Below are 20,475 nucleotides of genomic sequence, written 5' to 3' on the forward strand. Positions count from 1 at the left end.
ATTAGAAACATCACAAATATCATTTTCTTTTTCATGGAAACCTCCTGAAACCAAAAAAAAAAAAAAAAAAAAATAAGAAGAAAACGTTATTTAAAAATCATCAGGATAAAATATGGGTGACATGGGGCAACTGGGAACACAGTTTCAAGTTATTTTTAAAGCTGGGTGACATTTGGGCTGACAAGGCTCCAGTAAGGTTAAAGCAGGCAGTGGGATCATTTCTACAGCTAAGGAGAGCAGTCTGGGTAGGCAGCTGTGCGTTTAATGCCTTCATTCATTACACATATGGGTCTCTATTCTAAGTGGCACATGCAAAGGCTTAGTGGCCACCTAACATTCTGCTCTAGATCCCACACACAGCATTTTAAATCCGGGGCTGTTCTAAACCCTCCCCTGGGAATGAGATACCACATTTTATTCCACGGCAGTTTTTCTAATGGGCGCTTCTCCTCACAAACATAGATCAAGCCTCAAAATTATGAATTAGAGTATTAAGAAAACATGCAGGATTGACAAATGAGCACAGTTTGGGGATTTCTGTGCAAGGAGGAAATTGTCCTTTAGCCCCAAGACAAACAAACCCAGTGGCTTCTCAGTGGGTTACGTTATGCAGACAGAATCTAATTAAACCACCACATTCTTAAGGTCCACCTGACATGGCTTAGGAATTCCCCTCTTTCCACATCCTAAGAAGAAATATTTGTCAACAAAGATTTTTACAGTCAAGCTGTCTAGATAGACTAGCAGGGATTGGCAAACTGTAGGTTCAGTGGGAGTCCTGCCCCAATACATAAGGTAAATCACAACTGAGGAAGATACCAGGGTCAATTTCGGCTCTCTAAACTGTAGCCCAGGTCTACACATGCAAAATACACTATCCGCATTAAACATATGTACACATTTTGCTTTTCACTCTGTGTGGTATGCATACATACATGTGTACAGGTATGTTTACACGTAGGTATTATATGTTTGCTTGTGTCCCACCATGAGAAGAAAAGGTGTTTTTAATTAAAGTATTTTCAAAGATTGAACTGTTGAGCTGATTCATCTTGAACACTGGATGAGTTAGGGAGAGGGAACTGCTCGTATTTTATAATTGGAATTCAGTAACTATGACAGGATTTTTTTTTTCAAGTTAAGAGCTTTTTTTTCAAATGTAAGAAATATGAGGTTGTTTGACTGGATGGAAGATGAAAATAACAGAAAGCTGCTACCCCTTAAAGTTCTTGTTGAGTTGAGGCCAAAGACCTCTGTAAGCTAAGTGCGTTAAACAGTGGCATAAGAAATAAGGACCGTGGGGGTGGTGAGATGGCTCAGTGGTCCTTGCAGATCTTGCAGAGGACCGACCTCTGGGTCCCAGCACCCACACGATAGGATGCTGCTGTTGTAAAAATATAAAAAGAGAACAGTCTTTTTACCCGCTCTAGGTCCGGAACTGTACTGCCCCAAGATATCTGCTAGATGTCTTCCCAGAAGCACACATTCCAATTCCGTGGCGGCCCAGATCAGCCGCCCCACACTCCCTTACATTTAAATCTGCACATGAAGGAGCACACGACACAATACCCTTTGATCCAGTTGATAAGATATAATTGCCCACCTAAACTGCAAAGCCCAGTACACATCCATCCCTTACGAACATTCACAACAACCTGTACATGGAACCTTAATGTCAGCCTCCATATTGTCCCACCACGGCTTCTCTCCTTCCTCTCCTCTTCCGTTCCCATCTCCTCCTCCTCTTTCAAACTTTTCCCCCGCCCATCTGTCCTTCTCGTCCAATGACAGGCCTCATTCTCTCTTGTACCTGTGACATCATCGCACAGGATACCTTCCAACCCTTGGTACCTTCAGTGCCAGAGCCTCCAGAGCCCTCTACTGGCCTCCTCGTGCAGCAGGCTCACACTGCATGTACATACATGCATACATGCAAGTAAAGCCACTCAACCACATACAAAAAAATAAATGATTCTTAAAAATAGAAATGGTGCGGGTAAAAACTTGGTCATTTAACAGAAATATTAAATATGGGATGCCACCTCTCTCTAGACCAAGATTTATCTTTCAATTTGATATATCTGTTAAGGTACTGTTAGCATGCTTAATGAAAACTGATATTCTTTTCAGGGCATAGGCTTTTTTGATATTGAGAAAATATGTGTGAACTTTTTATATGTGTGTGTGTGTATATATATATATATATATATATATATATATATATGGTGAATTCTGAAGGATTAATATAGCCCTATACAACCTTTTAGTCTACTGTGATTACATATGCTTATTAATTCATTATTATCCCTATGGGTTAGTTGGAGCAAAACATAAATATTTATATTTTTGGTCAGTTAATACATACTCATGTACTTATTGTTTGAAGTAAATACAGAAATTTAAATGAATAACACAAGTTTTTTTAGATTTATTCTAGAGTAGAGTAAACCTACTGGAGATGTACTAAACCGCTGTTGAACTTCTTGCTTATTAAGTACATATAAATGGGATTATACTACTTAGAAATCTTAGGTATTTCATTAAGATATGAAAATTTAAACTTAATTGTCCGTGCTAAAGAAAAAATTATGAAATGGTACAGAAGGTGGCAATTGTTTCTTGAGAACACTGGAATTAATTATCTATGTAGACACATTGACGAATGTTTTGTCACTCGGAAGTGCACAGTAGAAGGAGTAAAAGGACAGCCAGCAACACCAGAATGTGCCAGAGAAGATGTGGGGCCAACTACATTCATGAGAGTCCAGGATAAAAGTTTTAAGTAACAGAATTTCTGCCTCATGTGCTTCGGTTGTAATCAGTAGACATGGAATGAGTTGCCACTTAGAGTTCAGAATATGGTGCCTGGATAGAGCAGAGAAAGCAAAAATGGGGTTCAACTATGGGGAATGGAGCCGTATTGAGTAGACATTTTGCACGCTGCTGCAGAAATAGTCAGGCACAGAATCACTTGGATTGTCAGATATCTGGTCTCTTAGAACCTTAACCAGATTCCCTTTGTAAAGAGCAACTTTTAAGGTACAGAGCAGAATACCAGACTTTCTCAAATACGTGGCTTGGCTAGGCAGGACAGTCCACACAGACCCTGGATTCCAGACTCCAGTCCAATACCCTGGAAATTTACTTCTGCTCTGTTGCTGGACCATTCCTACAGCCAAACTCAGAGGCTCATACATGGGCTCCATGCTTCTTTTAGAAGTGCATGTTCTGAAGACTAATTTCTGCCTCTGGTTGGGGGGAGGGTCTTTCGCAGTGGTCCTCCTTGGATCCTCTTTCCAAGGACTCTTTGGAATGTGACTACAATTAGGGCCACTAAAAAGACTCCCACAGTCCTACTGAGCACAGGAGTATAGAGACAAGGTTCAAACCCAAACATTTGGATAAGCAGATCAGCCTAGACTACACGAATCAGGAGGATGAACCAGCCGGGCACCTGAATAGTTTGTGAACACATTGAACAGTCACATCTCTCCTGTAAATTGGTAGATGATGAGTTAACACCAGATATCCTTTCTTTTCCAGAACAGTTTAAATCATGGAGAAGCACGGTAAGTAGTTTACAACAAATATTTACTTAATATTTACTTTTCTTCTTTATCATATCAAGGCATTCCTTGATTGTAATGCTTCCTTCAGTTACTGAGACTGATTTCTGACTCATTGTTATGCTATTGTCCTCAGTTTCCTATTTAGTATTCCAACGTGGAGAAGGTAGACACAAATGCCCACGGTACCGGTTATTTAATAACAAGAAAGCCACAGAGGGAGAAATATGTTAGGTTTACAGATAAGTACATTGTGTGGAGCATACTAGATCGTATCCAAAGAACTTTCCTGGGCTTTTGGGCACCTTTTAAATGTATTTATTATTCTAGTCATACTAATTAAAGAAAAACATTTTCAATATCAGTTCATTCTGAAAAAAAAATGTTCAGATGGCTTGCTTTGATGACGCGTTTTACAACATCTCAGGAAAGTTCTAAAATAGCATTTATCGCGTCTACAGTGAAAGAGTTTGCCTTACTGTGTTTTAGATACTGAGAGGAAAATTATTACAAATCTTTGGAAATAATATTAGTCAAATCATTTTCTCTGAAATGTTTTTTCTTTCTCTTTCGTCTTTGTGGAGATGATGAAAATACATATATCTCACCAGAATCGACATATTCTACAACCTTCAGGCCAGACCATTCTTTTCTTAATGACTTATGCAGCAACCTAAGTTTTCATAAAACAAAATTAAAGCCATTGAAATGAAATTTTGTGAAGACTTGAGCTATTTTACATGCTAGCAATTTGTTCAGGTTAGAGAAATTCATTTGACTACTGCGGCAAAATCACTTTTTTGCTCATTATATTCATATAGTTACATATACCTGTGTATACATAAAAGCAAAATAAAATATCTTCGAGTGATAGTTTAGTGATAGGGCAGTGCTTTTTCTAAGCTACGCATGCTAAATTTCAAAAACATAAAATACATAAATTCTTTCAACTGCATGACTCAATTTTCACAGTATGTTTAAAGGTCCCCTTCATATTAGCTTTCTCTACAAGCTCATGTGTTGAGCCTACTTTGCCTGTCTCAGTTCAGCATCACACGTTTTCTCGTTACTGTGCCTTCCTCTTCCTGAAACACTCTCATCAAATACCTTTTCCTGAATTACAGGCAAGCAAACTGAGTCTCCCTATCCGGGACCATATTTGCCAGCTGGGTTGGCCCCTCAGTATCCACCAGCAGCTATCCAAGGTAAAATATGTGCTGCAGAAGAAAAATAACACTTATCAATTGACAGTTGGAAGGGAGAGAAAGAAAGGGGGTGGGGGCACACGTGCCTTTATTTTAGTAATTCTTCTTCAAGAAATTGCATTAAAGGAATATTGTCAGCTTCACTTATGTTAAATATTTAAAAATGCCTGAACCTTTAATCCTGGTGCTAGCTCCTGCACAAGTAGGGACACATGGCACTGTGGGGTATCTTTATCTGAGAGGCTCCACGTTGCTTCCAAGTACTCTGTGACCCAGGTGGTCCATGGGCTGTTCCAGCATGGCACCTTGCTACTCTGGTCCCTGGAGTTCGTTCTGGCACATGTGAGGCCATGTGGAACTAACCATAGTTTATCTCTGGTTAGTATCTTTCCCAGTGGCTCTCTGCTAGCCCCAACCTCTCTGGTTCCAGCTACCAGAGCTCTAGAAAAGAGCTATAGAATCAGGGCTCTAGAAGTCCAGCATGGGCTGGCCTATCACGGCTCCCTATCAACGGACTCTGTTCACACTCCCAACAACTGCCCCCTGGTAATTGAAGTATAAACTCCCAACTAGCCTGTGAAATCAGGACTAAATAAACTATAACTTATCAATCAGATTTATATATTAAATTCTCAGTCCAATACATCCACACAATAAACTCACGACAAATTGATAAAGACAAAAACCACCCACCTAGATAAGATAAATTGACCTATAGAAATCCATCCCTTAAGAAATATTCATAACAACCTGTATCTGTAGGGACACGTGGTGAGAGTCATTTACATCTGCCTCCATGTTGTCTCTCCCTTCTCTTCTTCTCCCTCTCCTTTTAAAACCTCTCTTCTCGCCTCCCTTCTTGTCCAATGACAGGCCTTGTGTCTGCCTTCACCTGCATAAACCCATCAACCCACATTCACTCTTTTTGGTTTTCTTTTGTTCCATGTTTTCCGTAGGAGTATTTTTTTAATGTATTTATTTTCATTTTATACACATTAGTGTCTTGTTTGTATGTCTGTGTGAAAGTGCCAGACCTTGGAGTTACAGACAGTTGTGAGCTGCCATGCGGGTGCTGGGAATTGAACCTGGAAGAGCAATTGGTACTCTTAACCACTGAGCCATCTCCCCAGCTCCCATAGAAGTACTTTTTATAGAGGGCAGAATAAATCGTAAAGAACTATAAAATGAACAGTATGTTTATTTCAAGCAACAATGTTTCACTTAAAATACACAACCAAGAGTTCATTTTGTCAACTGCTCATGGGCTGTGAAGACTGAGATCAAGTCTTGAGAATTTGAAGTTTTCATGGGTGTTTTTGAGTCCTGGGGGACTGGGAATTAATTGTAAAGTAACAGACAAGTGAAAAGACTGCTTAGCACAGGAAGTGACCTAGGGTTCTTGTTTCCACTTTGTGGCATATGTGATAGTCTTATTCTTAGCCAAGCCTAGAGACGTGGGTCTATAAGCCCAGAAGCATAGTAAGCTGAAGAAGGTGGTAAGTTCAAGGCCAGGCAAGCATTTAGCAAAAGCCTGACTCAACATAAGAAACACAGATAAAGCTTGGGTGAAGCAAATTTGTAGAATGCTTGCCTTGCATGGGTGAGAACATAAATTCCCTCCCCATAGCTCAAAAAAGGAAAAAAAATCAAAAACCTTTTATGTTGTAATTATGACGATTCTTGTTTTCTGTGTCTCAGAAAAATACTCATCCTATCATTATATACCAGGGATACAGATTTTGTCTTATTTTGAACCAATGCATAAAATAATCGAAAGATTCTTCATGAGGCAAATGCAATTGTCAGCATTGCCTTAAATGCCCATGTAGATAGTTTACCCAGATTTCCCAGTAGCATGCTATCCACATCTTCAGAAAGCAGGCTGGGGATTAGTATCAACGCGTCCTGATTAGGAAGAAGGGCAGTATGCATTCTGTTCTGTTTGCTGAGCAAACAGATTGTCTTAGAAACTGCTGTGTGTATCCCAGATCCAATCCAGATGTTTATTATACTAGTATGTTCTGGCTGAGCCCAAGACTGTAACTTGTAGGTGTCAGCCATCTTCACTTCAGAGTAACTTCCAGGAACTTAGGTAGCAACAGGAAGTAAACCACATGAAGTAGCCAGCTTCTTTGCTGCCATCTTGCTCCTTCACATCAGTGCAAATGCTTGTAAATGCACCAAAACCTGACTGTAGCCCTGTTGAGTCAGTTCTTCTGCTTCAACCCCTGAGTTCTGAGAGCCTTCTTATATTTATCCTCAATAGCCCTTTGCTAGGACAGAAACTATGAAGAGAATTAAAGAGCTTTCTGAGCTGTAGTAATTTTTCTAAACCTTGTTGAGGCTGAGAGGCATGAATTTTGTCAGAAGTCTTCTATTTATCAATTGAGGGTTCTGAGTATTAACCTTTGCACGTCTCAATGTGGAGTCATCGATGCCCATAGTGCAATATCAATACATTGAATATATATTCCATTTCTATGTTGTCACTACTCGGTCAATACAGTGAGTGAGGCTCACTGTAATCATTCCTTCGTAGAGAATATGAAACAGGTATTAATTCCCTCCTGTTTTCAAGAAGTGAAGTGTTTAACAGTTTCCACAGGGCCGGAGAGTTGGCTTAGTGGTTAAGAGCACTTGCTGCCCTTGCAGAGGACTGGGGTATGACTCGTAGCATCCACATTGTAGCTCACACTGGTCTCTAAGGCCAACTGAGGGGATCCAATGCCCTCTTCTGAGTGTCAGAGGCACCGTGCATGTACATGGTGAGCATGTATATATGTATATATTCAAAAATCCCATATACATAAATGATATCAATGATATAAAATGAAGGAGCCTGAGAATGTGGTTCAGAGCATGGCCCGGTTCAGTCCAGGGTAGACACGATAGAAAATAGAATTTAATAAATGATAACTTGGAATTATCAGCAGGAAATTGATTAACCACATGGAGGCCCAGCTATTTCACTCTTTAAGACATATCAAAATATAAGAAATATAAGAATGTGTGTGTGTGTGTGTGTGTGTGTGTGTGTGTGTGTGTGTGTGTGTGTGTGTGTGTGTGTTCAGGAACCCAAAACTTTGGGGCAGGAAGCAAGAACTTGTGACTGGGGCTTATTTAATAATTTTAATACCAAAAAAAGACTACAAAATGATAATGAAAACATTTGCCTCATAATTTTTACATTCTTTGGTTAATCAACTGTATTTTCTAGGAGCTTCTACGGAGCTAAATTGTAAAATTTCAATCTCTAACCTTAAGAAAATGCACGTGATTATCCGTTACTTTTGTAATGGACAAAACTGCAGAGGAATATATGAGATTAAAACTCTTGGCAAACAAGTGTTCTAGAAAGAATAATTTGTCTTTAATTATATACCAGGATTTCTCAGCAGTGGCCTGATAATATTTACATTAAACAATTCTTTCCTGGAACCTATTGTCCTTGCTGGGTAATGTGTAATTACACCCCTTCACCCAAGGGACCACAGCACCTCCTCAGCTCAAGCAGATAAACAACAGTCCATATATTCCCAGTTCTCCCTCGGGGAGACAGAAAAAGAGATCTCTGTCCCCGGACTTTCTGAAATTCTAGAATTGTGGTCTCTATTTGGGGTGCTTTGCTCAGAGCCTTCCTTTTGAGTGTTCTAGCAGCAAACATCAGGGGGTTTACGTCTTGCCTCTAGGACAGAGCTTGTTTTTTTCCCTACTCTCAGTTATTAGAACTTACTTTCTGGCATATAAGAAGCTACAGCATCGTACAGATCTAGTATCTGTAGGATTTCTGGGATGAGAACTCAGTGTGTAGATCGTTGAGATACAGCGAACGAACTGCCATTGTGACTTATTTCATTTGCTTTTATTCCAGGACCACCAGAACATGCTGCTTACCCCATTCCTCCGGCTGACTACCAAGGGTCCCAGGGTCCCTATCCAGGACCGCAGGGTCCCTATCCAGGACCACAGGGTCCCTATCCAGGGCCCCAGGGTCCCTATGCAGGGCCCCAAGGTCCCTATCCAGGGCCCCAACCTGGCTACCCAGTTCCACCAGGCAGTTATGCAGGTGGTGACCCAAGTGGCTTTCCTGTCCAACATCAGCCGGCGTATAATCACCCAGGTGGACCTGGAGGCACCCCATGGATGCAAGCACCACCTCCACCCCTGGACTGTCCGCCTGGGCTGGAATACTTAACGCAGGCAAGTGTCAATGCCCAAACCACTCATGGGCAGAAAACAAAAACCAATAAACAAACAAAAAAAAAAAAGGTTGTTTCAAGTTTTTAGGGTGGAGTATCAGACCAAAAGTCCCAAAAAACTGAAATGAAATAACATTTCTACCAGAAGATAACTCTTGAGTCTTCTAGGTCAGGTTCACCTTTTAAGAAAAATATTAATGTGCAAAGTAATCGTGGTTTTCATAATTTTGAATCGACCTAGGCAGTAATAGCTGTTAGCAGTATTTTCAATCCGGGTCCTTGATTGGTTCTTGTATTACCTCACTTAATCACTATAGAAAATTCTCTGACATGCAGGTATTATAAAATGTGTTTCTCAGAAGAAACAACTACTTTACAAAAAAGAATAATACGTATTTTTTCACAGTAGTGGGCCTGGCTTTCTAATCTGGCCTTTGGTACTAAACTCAGTGTTTTGCATATTGACCCCAATTCATGCCCTCAAAATATATCTTCTCTTTTTAGCACCAATAAAGCTCATATTTGTGCTGTTGCTTTTGTTGTCCGAATGATGCAGTTTTCTAAAACCCTACAAATAAAGGAAAAAGGCCAAGAATATGCCGCACTATGTGGTAATGAGTGGCAGACTTTAACATTTATGAAGGGCATTAGGGGAACCAGGGGCAAGAAATATATTCAATTTATGAACTCATAAACAAATAGGCTGCGATAACCACCCAGTGGTCAATCAGTCCAGCATCCTGGTGGATACTCTGCGGGAACTTAATTTTCCACAGGGCACTCAAACGTGTAGGGCAGGAAAAGTTTATGAGCAACTCTTTGATCATGAAATAACTTCGAAATAGGTTTTAATAAAATTAGCATCCTTTACATACCGGAAAAGGCTGTATCCGTATTACAATTCGTATCAGTCCCTCGGGATGTCTTTCAATCTTGCAGGACAAAAGCTTTAATGAATCAATTGAAGTATCGTGAATTCCTTGGGAAGCTTTTCTTCTAAGAGAGAATGTTGCTTTATACACAGATGAACTTGTTACACATTGATCTTATTTGACCAAAATGTTATCTTGGAGGAGATACTTTCCACAAATGCTTTGCAATTTTTTTTTTTAAAAAAATATTATCTTTTAAATGAAAACACGTCAAATGTGAAAGGTTGGTAACGGATTTCCTCTTTTTGTCTGTAACAGATAGATCAGATTCTGGTTCATCAGCAGATTGAACTTCTGGAAGGTGTGTATGCATCGTGTTGACGGTATTTGTAGAAGCAGAAACAATTCATTCAGATAAAGGCCCGTCAGCTGCCCTTCCTACAGCAGTCGTCTGTGAAAGGTTCAGCCAGGTCACAGATATCTCTACTGCAGTGGCTCCCAACCTTCCTAAGCTGCCAGTCCTTTACTATAACTCCTCTTAGATTTATAGGCTTTAAGATACTGTAGCACTTGGGTTGGGGATTTAGCTCAGTGGTAGAGCACTTGGCAAGCGCAAGGCCCTGGGTTCGGTCCTCAGCTCCGGAAAAAAGAAGAAAAAGAAAAGAAAAAGATACTGTAGCACTACATATAAATCATGAAATATGAGTAGTTCTAAAGTACACTATTTTTAAACATTTAGTACTCTTTTAAAACAAGATGTCCTTAATTTTCTTTTATTTGACAAAAATAATTTTTAATTTACTTTTTTATAGTATGTGTAGCACAAAGATAATGAAATTATTCAGGTTTTGCATTTTGGATGTCTATCAGTTCTTATGGAGTTTCCCGTATTCAAATCTCAATATACAGGAAAGATAGACACCTAAAATGACTTTGGTGGTTTCAGATTTTATTTACTAATTTATTAGCAATCACAAGGAAACTTGGAGACCAAAACTGTTTTTAATTTTCATGAATAAAGGTCAAATTTCTGAGGTTAAGATATTAAAACAGCAATGGATTAAAAAATCAGCTGAGCGACAGCCAAGTGTTGGAAGGAGGGAAGGTCCCAGGAAAGCAGAGCTCAGACGGTCTCAGCCCCACCAGAGGCTTCACTTTGTCCCTGCCCTCATCATGGCAGAGAACATCTGCAGACGACCAGAAGGCCTGACCTGCAGATGGCATGGGACACTTTGAACTTCTGCAAATTTTAAATAATTCCTCATAATTCCGTGCAGTCCTCTGATGAACCATAACTCTTGTGTCAGAGGGCTATGGACTAGATCTCCCATATGGACTTCGTTCCTTCTTACCTGAATGTTCTCCCGCCTTTCCCACTGCCATTTCCCGAGTCCAGATCGTCTCTGCACTGCCTGTCTCCCCTTTCTACTGTTCCTCGTAGGCTCGGGCACACCATCCCCCTGCTACCTTAGGAGAGAATCACTATTCCTCACAAAGCAGCGAGGGTGATTTTTTCCTGTATGTTTTCAGTCTTAACAGGCTTTGAAACAAATAACAAATATGAAATCAAGAACAGCCTTGGGCAGAGGGTTTACTTTGCGGTGGAAGATACTGACTGCTGCACTCGGAACTGCTGTGGGGCGTCTAGACCGTTCACCTTGAGGATCCTGGATAATATGGGCCGAGAAGTCATGACTCTGGAGAGACCCCTGAGATGCAGTAGCTGCTGCTTCCCCTGCTGCCTCCAGGAGGTCGGTGTGAAGTTCCCATAACAGCCAGGGTTTTCAATTATGGATTCAACCTGGACAACACGGCCATGGTTACATTAAATATCCACTCTTGCTCTTGTAGATAGAAATCCAGGCTCCTCCTGGGGTGCCAGTAGGTTATGTGATTCAGACCTGGCACCCATGTCTGCCAAAGTTCACTCTCCAAAATGAGAAGAGGCAGGACGTTCTAAAGGTCGTTGGTCCGTGTGTTGTGTGTAGCTGCTGTTCAGACATTGACTTTGAGGTAAGGAATATAATGACTACGACAGGATGCATTTTCTTGACATGAAAGGACTATATCCCATTAGGGTGTTATTATTGCATTACCTAAATAGTGTGAATGGATGTGTGTTCATCTGATTAATGATTACTCTGATTTAAGGTCAGTGTAGATAAAAAGCAGGGGTTTGTAATGTGGGAAAAGGAGAAGGAAACAATATTTTTAAAATTTCAGCTTAAAGTCTGTTTAGGTTTGGGTAAGGAGACAGCTCAGTTTGCAAAGCGCTCACTGTACAGGTAAACTGCATTTGGAACCCCAGCATCCATGAAAAAGCCTGGCACAGAAGCAAATGCCCATCTGTCTTCCAGTACTGGGGAAATGGGGAAAAAAGACTGGCAGGGGCTTGCTGGGTCAGCAAGTGAGAGATCCTGTTTCAAAAATAAGACCTCAGCAGTAAAAAAAAACAAAAAAAAACAAAACAAAAAAAAAAAAAAAAAACAAAAAAAACCAAAACACTAAAGACTTTCAGTCCACACTAAGGCGTGCTGAGATGCTCATCCATAAACACCTACACACCTACGATGCACACACAAGCAGAGTAACTTCTGGGTGTTTACCCTTTGTGTTGGGGTTTTTAGTTGACAAGTTACCAAACCACTGAAGTGGGCTTCCTTGGCTTGCTCTTGTTTTTTTCTCTCATTCTGCATTACCAGCTCCCACTATGTTGAGGAAAGTGTGCACTTTCAGTTTCTAGAGTGTTGACTAAAATCCCAGTGTATACTTTCACTAGAAGAGGTGGAACACAGCCATTTATTTATACGACATCTTATTTCCATGAATCCAAATGCAGATTATGATATTTTATCAATGACAGTTTCAATGGATTAGTTTGAAAGTCTCATCTTTTCCAGTATTTACTTTTCACAGCTTCCATTACCTGTAGTAAACAATGGCTTGAAAATATGTAATAGAAGATTCCAGACATAATACTTCATGGGACGTAAATTACATCTCATTTCCAGTAGTATGGGCTAACCTCATCCTGCGTGGGTGTGAGTCATCTTCCTGCACACCCTTCACAATGTCTATCACGGGTGCCCTGTTATTAGGGGTCAGTCACGGAAGTGTGACCTTGTGCTCTCTCACTGCAGTGATCAAGCAGGGATCACGTAGCCTAAAGCAGTCACATGACCTGGGCAGCCTTTATCTCAGTTCCTCTCAGGACCAGTCACTGTTCAAACTCATTTCATAATGGGAAGGATCAGTAGACACTAAGATCTTTTGAAAGGTATACCCATTCCTGAAACTTTCCTCATGGATTATCATACTTTTCTACCAATGTCTTTTAAAAAACATCTTAGTTTTCCTGATTTTAAACAAGGGCCACATCAGGAATGTAACAGTGGTAAACCACTTGGCAATTTGCTCAGTACTGTTTGCATCTCCTGTCCTCTATAAGTCTTGACTCAAGTGGCCCTTGATGACTAACTGTAAAAACTTAAATGACAGCTGCTGCACCTAAAACATTCAGATATTTCAAAAGAGGATATGTTTTAAGCACTTATCTTAACATCTGAAACAACTGTAATGGTTCATGCCTTCAAACAAACAGCACTGTGTTCCCATTGTGGTCATTAGGTCAGTCAAGTTTTGGGGCATTGATGAAGCTTTTATAGATGGCTCTAACTTGGACCATGCAGCGACCTCCCATCTATTTAAGAAACGTGTGTCCTAGGACTGGGACCACAGCATCTTGTTGTTTGATACTGCTCACTGGATGCATATACAGGCTAAGCCAGTTGGCCATGGTAAATACCCAAGTTCTCTGTCACACCCTAGACACCCAACCTAACCTGACCCTAAAGGAACAGAAAGTGTGCTGTGTCTAGCCTGGGTGTGGAATGCAAGGACTGCTCTAGGAGCAGTAACCTAAGACTCTGTTTATGGTAGTGGTAGACCTCAGCACATTGAAGTGCCATCCTCCTCCAGCCACATCAGTCATGACTACCTCAAATGTCCCTTGTCTCCTTGGTGGATCCTGCCTGAGGCAAGGGCTTTAAAGGAGGCTATTCCCACCTTTGGTGACCTTTGCAGGTTTGGACAGGATACACCTTCTCCTTGAACACAAGGTGTTCCTACCTCAGGGAACATCCATGTGCCCTCTACGGAGTGTCTAGCTTGGACCCATTCTGTTCTACTGTTCTACTACCTGGTCTTTCCTCTCACAGAGCCCCCTAAATCAGAATCTTTTCACATTGGCTTCACATGCCTCTCTTCTTGTATTCTTTATATCCTACTAATGTTATTCCCTAGTTTTCCATCCCTACCTCCTTTCTTCCCTGGCAGCCTCCTCTGAAGCTTCCTGTTGTACCGGTCCACTAACTAGCTAGTCTCTAGGTCTTTCTGGGCTTTTGCATTTCAGGAAACCCCATGGGTGGCAGTGAGCCTCTGCTAAGCTTCTTGAAGAGTATTTGAACAGTAGTTGCATTTATCATTTTCCCAATGGTTCAGGACGATGTATCAGTAAAACATTTAATTTTCCTTCTATTAAATTTGTGTTGCATTGAGAGTCAGAATTTATATTATCTGTCTTAACAGGAGCCAGAAAACTTGAGTTTTGTTTGCACAGAATGAATAGCTCAATCTGCTGATGCTTACCACTTTATATAATTTAAGGCAAATATTTGTTTTCTCAAATTGTGACTTTGAAAGCCATGTTTGCCATTTAGATTTTGGAAATGTTTATGACTTTATTTTTGCTACGCAGCTCAAATCTCTAGATGAGGAATCCGTCGTTGGCAAAATTTCCAAGCAGTGGTCTGGTTTTGTGAGAGAGGCCTTCACGGATGCAGATAACTTTGGGATCCAGTTCCCTCTGGACCTCGATGTGAAGATGAAAGCTGTGATGCTTGGCGCTTGTTTCCTCATAGTGAGTCTGTCTGTCCCCGCTAATGTTCCACATCAGCGTCTTCATAGAGTCACTCTGAACCCATTCCCCAAATTGTGTGTTCCAAGCTGATGCCCTGTGAAAGGAACAGCAATTTATATTAGTATGTACCATTCAACCAGGTCTGAAATCCCATTTAATGTGACACTCAGGACACAATCTAGTACACGTGATTGCCAACACTGTGTATGCCCACAAGCCAAAAGAGGTTTGGTGACTTGGAGTGTTTCTAAGTCAGGAAATTGTTGTTTTGGCGGAAGTTGGCAGCTTTTTAGGCCACAGACCAGGTCATTAGAACTTTAGTTAACTTACTCATTTAAAATTAGGCAGAACTGTTGGAAATCCAAGTTTACAAAGATAAATCCTGGTGACTCTGTGATAATTGGGTTGAAAGTCGGTAGCACTGGGATTGTTCAAACGATTAGCAAATGGGATAGAAAGGAAAGAGGGAAAACAGAGATCAAAAAAATACAATGTGTAAGAGAATTGCCGACCTGTTCAGAAGAGAATTGCTGACCCAGGCCCCTCTAGGTATAAATTATTTTGCAACCTACTTTTAATAAGGGTTCAACCTCTCCTCTAACTAACCTTGCCCAGCTCTGATGGTGGAAGAGAAAAGTTACTAGGAATTGGGGGAAGCAGACTTGTTCAGCAGTAGTTCTTTGGGGTGGAGCTCAATTTTCTTTGGCAGCAGTTCAGTCTGTAGCAAACACCAAATACAACTCAGCAACTGCAGACCAGTGCTCTAGGCAGGCAAACACCAGGCACAAACCAGCAGCCGTAGTTCAATCCTAATGAAACTGCCCCGAGGTGACACTGCAGAAATCTCAGGGCTATTCTTGGGCAAGATTCTTATGATGGTGGCATTACCACAAGTTGAGCTCAACAAGGCTATGTATAGCAAACTAATACGTGCTGCAAGAATAGCGAGGTGGAACAAACCAACAAGCAGGCCAATGCTCAGTGCCTGTTTCCCACTGTCTGTGGGATTATATTTACACCCCTTCATTAAAGGTCCTTTCAAGTGCTTGTTATATCAAAACATCCTTTTACCTGTGTCTGCTTCAGCAAAACATCCTTTCACCTGTGTGCCCCAGCAAAATATCTTTTGACATAACTGACTTTCAAAACAGACCAGAAGTCAGCTTCCCTGTCAAGGTTGCCAACCGAGAAGGCTCCACCAGCCCCAAGTCGAAAGCTGAATCTGGAACTCCTGTAACTAGAAACATTAAATTACTAGAAAAGGGGCTAGCAAAAGTTCAGGAAGCAAGATTTCAAGGGACATGAGAAAAAAGGCGTATCCAGAGAATTTGTCAGGGGTTAATCTGACTGGTGCAGGACAGAGGGAAGGGATTTAATTGGTTGCTCTTAAAATGCAAAGAGAAAAGCAGAGCTTACATAGCTATGGCTTCCCATTGTTCTTGGGGCGCTTAGTTTTTATAAGTTCCCTTTGTATCTGGGATTTGCTCTCTGTTTTGTGGTCGAAAACTCTTTTCTTTCTTTCTTTTATTCAGGATTTCATGTTTTTTGAAAGAACTGGAAATGAGGAACAAAGGTCAGGAGTATGGTAGCAGTTTCCCAAGATTCCTCGGCTGTAAGGACTGCATGCCGATGGACGCTGAGAGGAGATCAAGGAATCAAAGGAACGCACCGTGGCTTCTTTCCCTTTACTGAAATAACTTTATATCAATTAACCTGTGATGGCTGTAGGCCCTTTTGTACAATTGTGCTCTCAAATTAGAGTTTATTTTCTGTAACTCTGTCATGTATTTGTTTTTATACATTCTTAAGGTTTTCACTGTGAATTTGTGAAAAAAAATATGAATTTATCGACATAGAAATGATCTTGTCTATGAAAAGAGGCTTCGACTTAGTCTTTCATTCATTTTCATTTTTATGAAAACTTAAATATATTGTAATTTAATATAAAGCTACATATTAAATGTAATATAATTTATATGAGAGAGTTGATGTTATTTTACAGATGCTACCCATTTAAAACCTTTAAAAAAGTCCCTGTCTCCTTTATCTTAGGATTAACTATTACTCAGTATAGTCATTAATAAGAAACAGTAAATGTATTTCTTTTTTTTTCCTTTTTTATTGGATTTTTTCATCTACATTTCTAATGTTATCCCCTTTCCCAGTTTCCTGTATATAAACCCCTTATCCCATCTCCCCTCCCCCTTCTCCTATGCGGGTGTTCCCCCACCCATCCACCCACCCCTTCCTGCCTCCCCACCCTGACATTCCCCTGCACTGTGGGATCTGGCCTTGGCAGGAACAAGGATTTCTCCTCCCATTGGTGCCCAACACGGCCATCCTTTGCTACGCATGCAGCTGGAGGCATGGGTCGGTCCATGTGAATTCTTTGGATGATGGTTTAGTCCCTGGGAGGTCTGGTTGGTTGGTATGGTTGTTCTTATGGGGATGCAAACCCCTTCAGCTTCTTCAATCCTTTCTCTAACTCCTCTAATGCAGACCCAGTTCTCAGTTCAATGGTTGGCTGTGAGCATCTGCCTCTGTAAGTAAATTCTGTGTGTATTTTTTTCTCTCTTTAGAAAAATCAACATAGTTAGGTAAACCTACTTCTAGACTCTTTCTACCAATATTTATAACATAATAATGTATTATAATATAATCTGATATAATACAATAGTACTATATACACATATTTTCATATGTGTCTTTCATATAAACACATACAATTATTTCATCACGAAATGTTTAGCTTCTATATTCTAAATTTCTAGAATAATTGGTCAGGCATTTTGTCAGTGATTGTTATCGGAAATTTTATAGGGTAGTTCTTTTGAAGGATTTTCAGAGTTTTTTCATAACTTAGTCTGGAGACATACCTGGCAAATCAGGAAATTCACTATGGCTGAGAATTGTTTAAAGTGATAGTTCTTTCAAGACAACTGCTAGATCAGATAAGTTTTAGTTTGTGGAGGTTGATCTGTTAAAGGTGCCTTTTGTGCAACAATAAAGAGGCTATGGTAAAAGGGTGTGGGGTTCAGTCCTTGAGAGGCTAATCCCTTGCCTCTTGAGAAAGCAAAATTTATTCTGCAGTATCTCTCTTTTCTTAGACCAGTTGCCCCGAGTAATCCAGAACACCAACATAGGCTCACTAGTGGATAAACAAAAATCTAAAGTCAGTATTCCTAAGATTGCTGTGAAATCCAGATTCTTCAAAAGGGTCTGCTTTTTACTTGACAGGAGAAGGATCACTTCCCTCATTCACCAACTTTGGTCATCTAGTTCCTGATTAACCCAAAGAAACCCGAGAATGATCAAAGTCCTCTTCAGCTCCTAGCTGTCAGGACTACTTTGTCCCTGTGCCCTGCTCTAACTCTCAGACTGTGCTGACTCACAAGCCTTGTCCTCAAAATTCCTAAGGTTCATTCTCCGGTTTGTTGTTCCATTTTTCCAGATACAAACCTGGCAGTTTGAATCCCCATTAAACCCCTCTACCTGCAAAGTGATGGCGTTCTGTGCTTTCACTGTGCTCTTGCCTGCAGTTTTCTCCATCTCTGGGGGTTGAAGGTAGAACCCAGGGCCTTTTGGAGAGATGGGTAAATTCAGCTGCATCCTTGGCTATACTTTCATTTTTAAATGGACTATAGTCTTGTTAAGTCCAAAAGTACTACACTGAGATCACCACTCACAGACGCATTGGCAGGTCTGTTGATATTTCTAGAGAACAAGAAGCCTGCATGCAGAGGTCGGCCACTTAAAAAAAAAAGTTGACCCCAGACAGGCCTTTTTCTAGGAGAATTTTAGCTAGGGTTAGGTAATCTAAAGCTTCATTGGTGGGTGCTGGGGATGTTAAATGGATTGTTTTTTGCTTGACTTGTGTCCAGGTGGTCAGTGGACTGCATTCCTGTGTCCTGAATGTAAAACCACAAGATGAGATGGCCAAGTCGTATAAGGCTGATGGCACAGATATTTCCCCATGCCTGTGGCTCTCTCCAGGATGTTCTTTGGATGGGGTATTTTATGGCCTTGTTCCTTTTGAAGTCAGGCCTGGTTCTAAAATGGAATGTATGCAGTCCTGCCAGTTCAGAACACACACTCTCTCCTTCCTTACATACTAACGCCTGTACCATTGTTACAGACTACTGTTTTCATTCAGGGGTGTTGATAGGGTCCATTTTCTATGCCAGCTCGAATTACCCAAGATGCAATGCCCGAACCACTAAACTCAAGAAGGATAACCAAAATGTGCATGTTTCACTCCTTCTAAAAAGGGGAATAAAAATACCCATAGGAGGAGATAGGGAGGCAAAGTTTAGAACAGAGACTAAAGGAACGGCCATTCAGAGCCTGACCCACATGTGGCCCATACATATACAGCTACCAAAACTAGATAAGATGGATGAAGATAAGAAGTACATACTGACAGGAACCAGATATAGATCTCTCCTGAGAGACACAGCCAGAACATATCAAATATAGAGGCGAATGCCAGCAGCAAACCACTAAACTGAGAATTGGACCCCTGTTGGAGGAATTAGAGAAAGAACTGAAAGAGCAGAAGGGGCTCGAGACCCCATAAGAACAACAATGCCGACCAACCAGAGCTTCCAGGGAATAAACCACTCCCCAAAGACTAAGCATGGACTGACCCTGGGCTCCAACTGCATAGGTAGCAATGAATATCCTAGTAAGAGCACCAGTGGAAGGGGAAGCCCTGGGTCCTGCCAAGGTTGGAGCCCCAGTGTAGGAGATTTTATGTGTGTGTGTGGGGGGGGGCAGTAAGGGGGGAATGGATGGGGAGGGAACATCCATATAAAGAGGAGGGGGGGGGAGGGGAGGGGCCTGATGGACAGGAACCAGGAAAGGGAATAACATTTGAAATGTAAAGAAATACCCAATTTAAAAAAATGGAAAAAAGAAAGAGAGAGAGAGAGAAAGAAAGAAAACTAAATGGCAGGGAAAAAATGTCAAGAATGACAGGTAGAAAAAGGAAAAAAAAAAATCAAGCACAAGGCAGCCAGACCTAGCATTTGAAGAGAGGCTTTTATCGGGTGCGTGGGAAATAGGTTTGGAGCAGACTCAAAGAGGAAAGAAAAGACCCTCCAAAAGCAGGAGGGGAAGGGGACCCTCAAGTTGAAAATCCACTCTTCTCTCAAGAGCTTGTTTTTGTTGTTTGTTTTCCCCTGAAGAGTCTTCCTCCCCTAATTTAAGGTTTGTCGGTTTGAAGAAAGACAGGATGGTTGATTGACTCACAACTGCTGTGTGAACATGGCTTGACCTGACCTAGTAAACTTATTGAGCAAGGGTGAGAGTTCTGGGGTGGGGGAGGGGGGGTGCTAAGGATAGGAGAAACCCTCCTTGAGGCCCTTGTTTTAGGCTAATGGGTTTTTACCTCTGATCAAGGGTGAGGAAGAAGCTATTAATTATGTAGCCATGGCTCACCCCGCCCTGAGTCCCCTTTGTCTGCCTCTCAGGAACTCTAACTAGGAGTCCCTCTCTAGAATTTTTATCTGTTGAGAATTTTTTTTTTTAAATTCTGTCATCATTTTGTGGGGAGCAGTGAAGGGAGACAGGAGAAGCAGCTCAGCTTTTGTGAAAGAAAAACGAGCTGAGGAGAGGAGGCCTCTGATGACTAACAGTTCTAAAGTTTAGACTCACTGTGGTTGAGAGATCAAAAAAGCATTGTAAAGGGGAGAGTCCAGAGTGTACCACACAGAC

The 20,475-nt window shown here is 41.1% G+C and overlaps 1 protein-coding gene across 2 annotated transcripts; it reads left to right on the top strand.

Annotated features, from left to right (window-relative positions):
• The first annotated feature begins 3,543 nt into the window (after window positions 1-3,543).
• On the top strand, window positions 3,544-16,740 carry LOC116907203 (phospholipid scramblase 1). 2 transcript variants are annotated; one of them, XM_032910161.1, is made up of 7 exons: window positions 3,544-3,569; window positions 8,643-8,971; window positions 10,161-10,203; window positions 11,373-11,593; window positions 11,694-11,855; window positions 14,599-14,760; window positions 16,293-16,740. In XM_032910161.1, the coding sequence occupies exons 1-7, from the start codon at window positions 3,557-3,559 to the stop codon at window positions 16,347-16,349; spliced, it is 987 nt and encodes a 328-aa protein (XP_032766052.1). In that variant the 5' UTR covers window positions 3,544-3,556; the 3' UTR covers window positions 16,350-16,740. The 2 variants fall into 2 exon arrangements, with proteins under 2 accessions (XP_032766052.1, XP_032766053.1); XM_032910162.1 differs by lacking the exon at window positions 11,694-11,855.
• The last annotated feature ends 3,735 nt before the right edge of the window (window positions 16,741-20,475 follow it).

This window comes from Rattus rattus, chromosome 8 (genome assembly GCF_011064425.1).
Source record: "Rattus rattus isolate New Zealand chromosome 8, Rrattus_CSIRO_v1, whole genome shotgun sequence".
Lineage (NCBI taxonomy): Eukaryota > Metazoa > Chordata > Mammalia > Rodentia > Muridae > Rattus > Rattus rattus.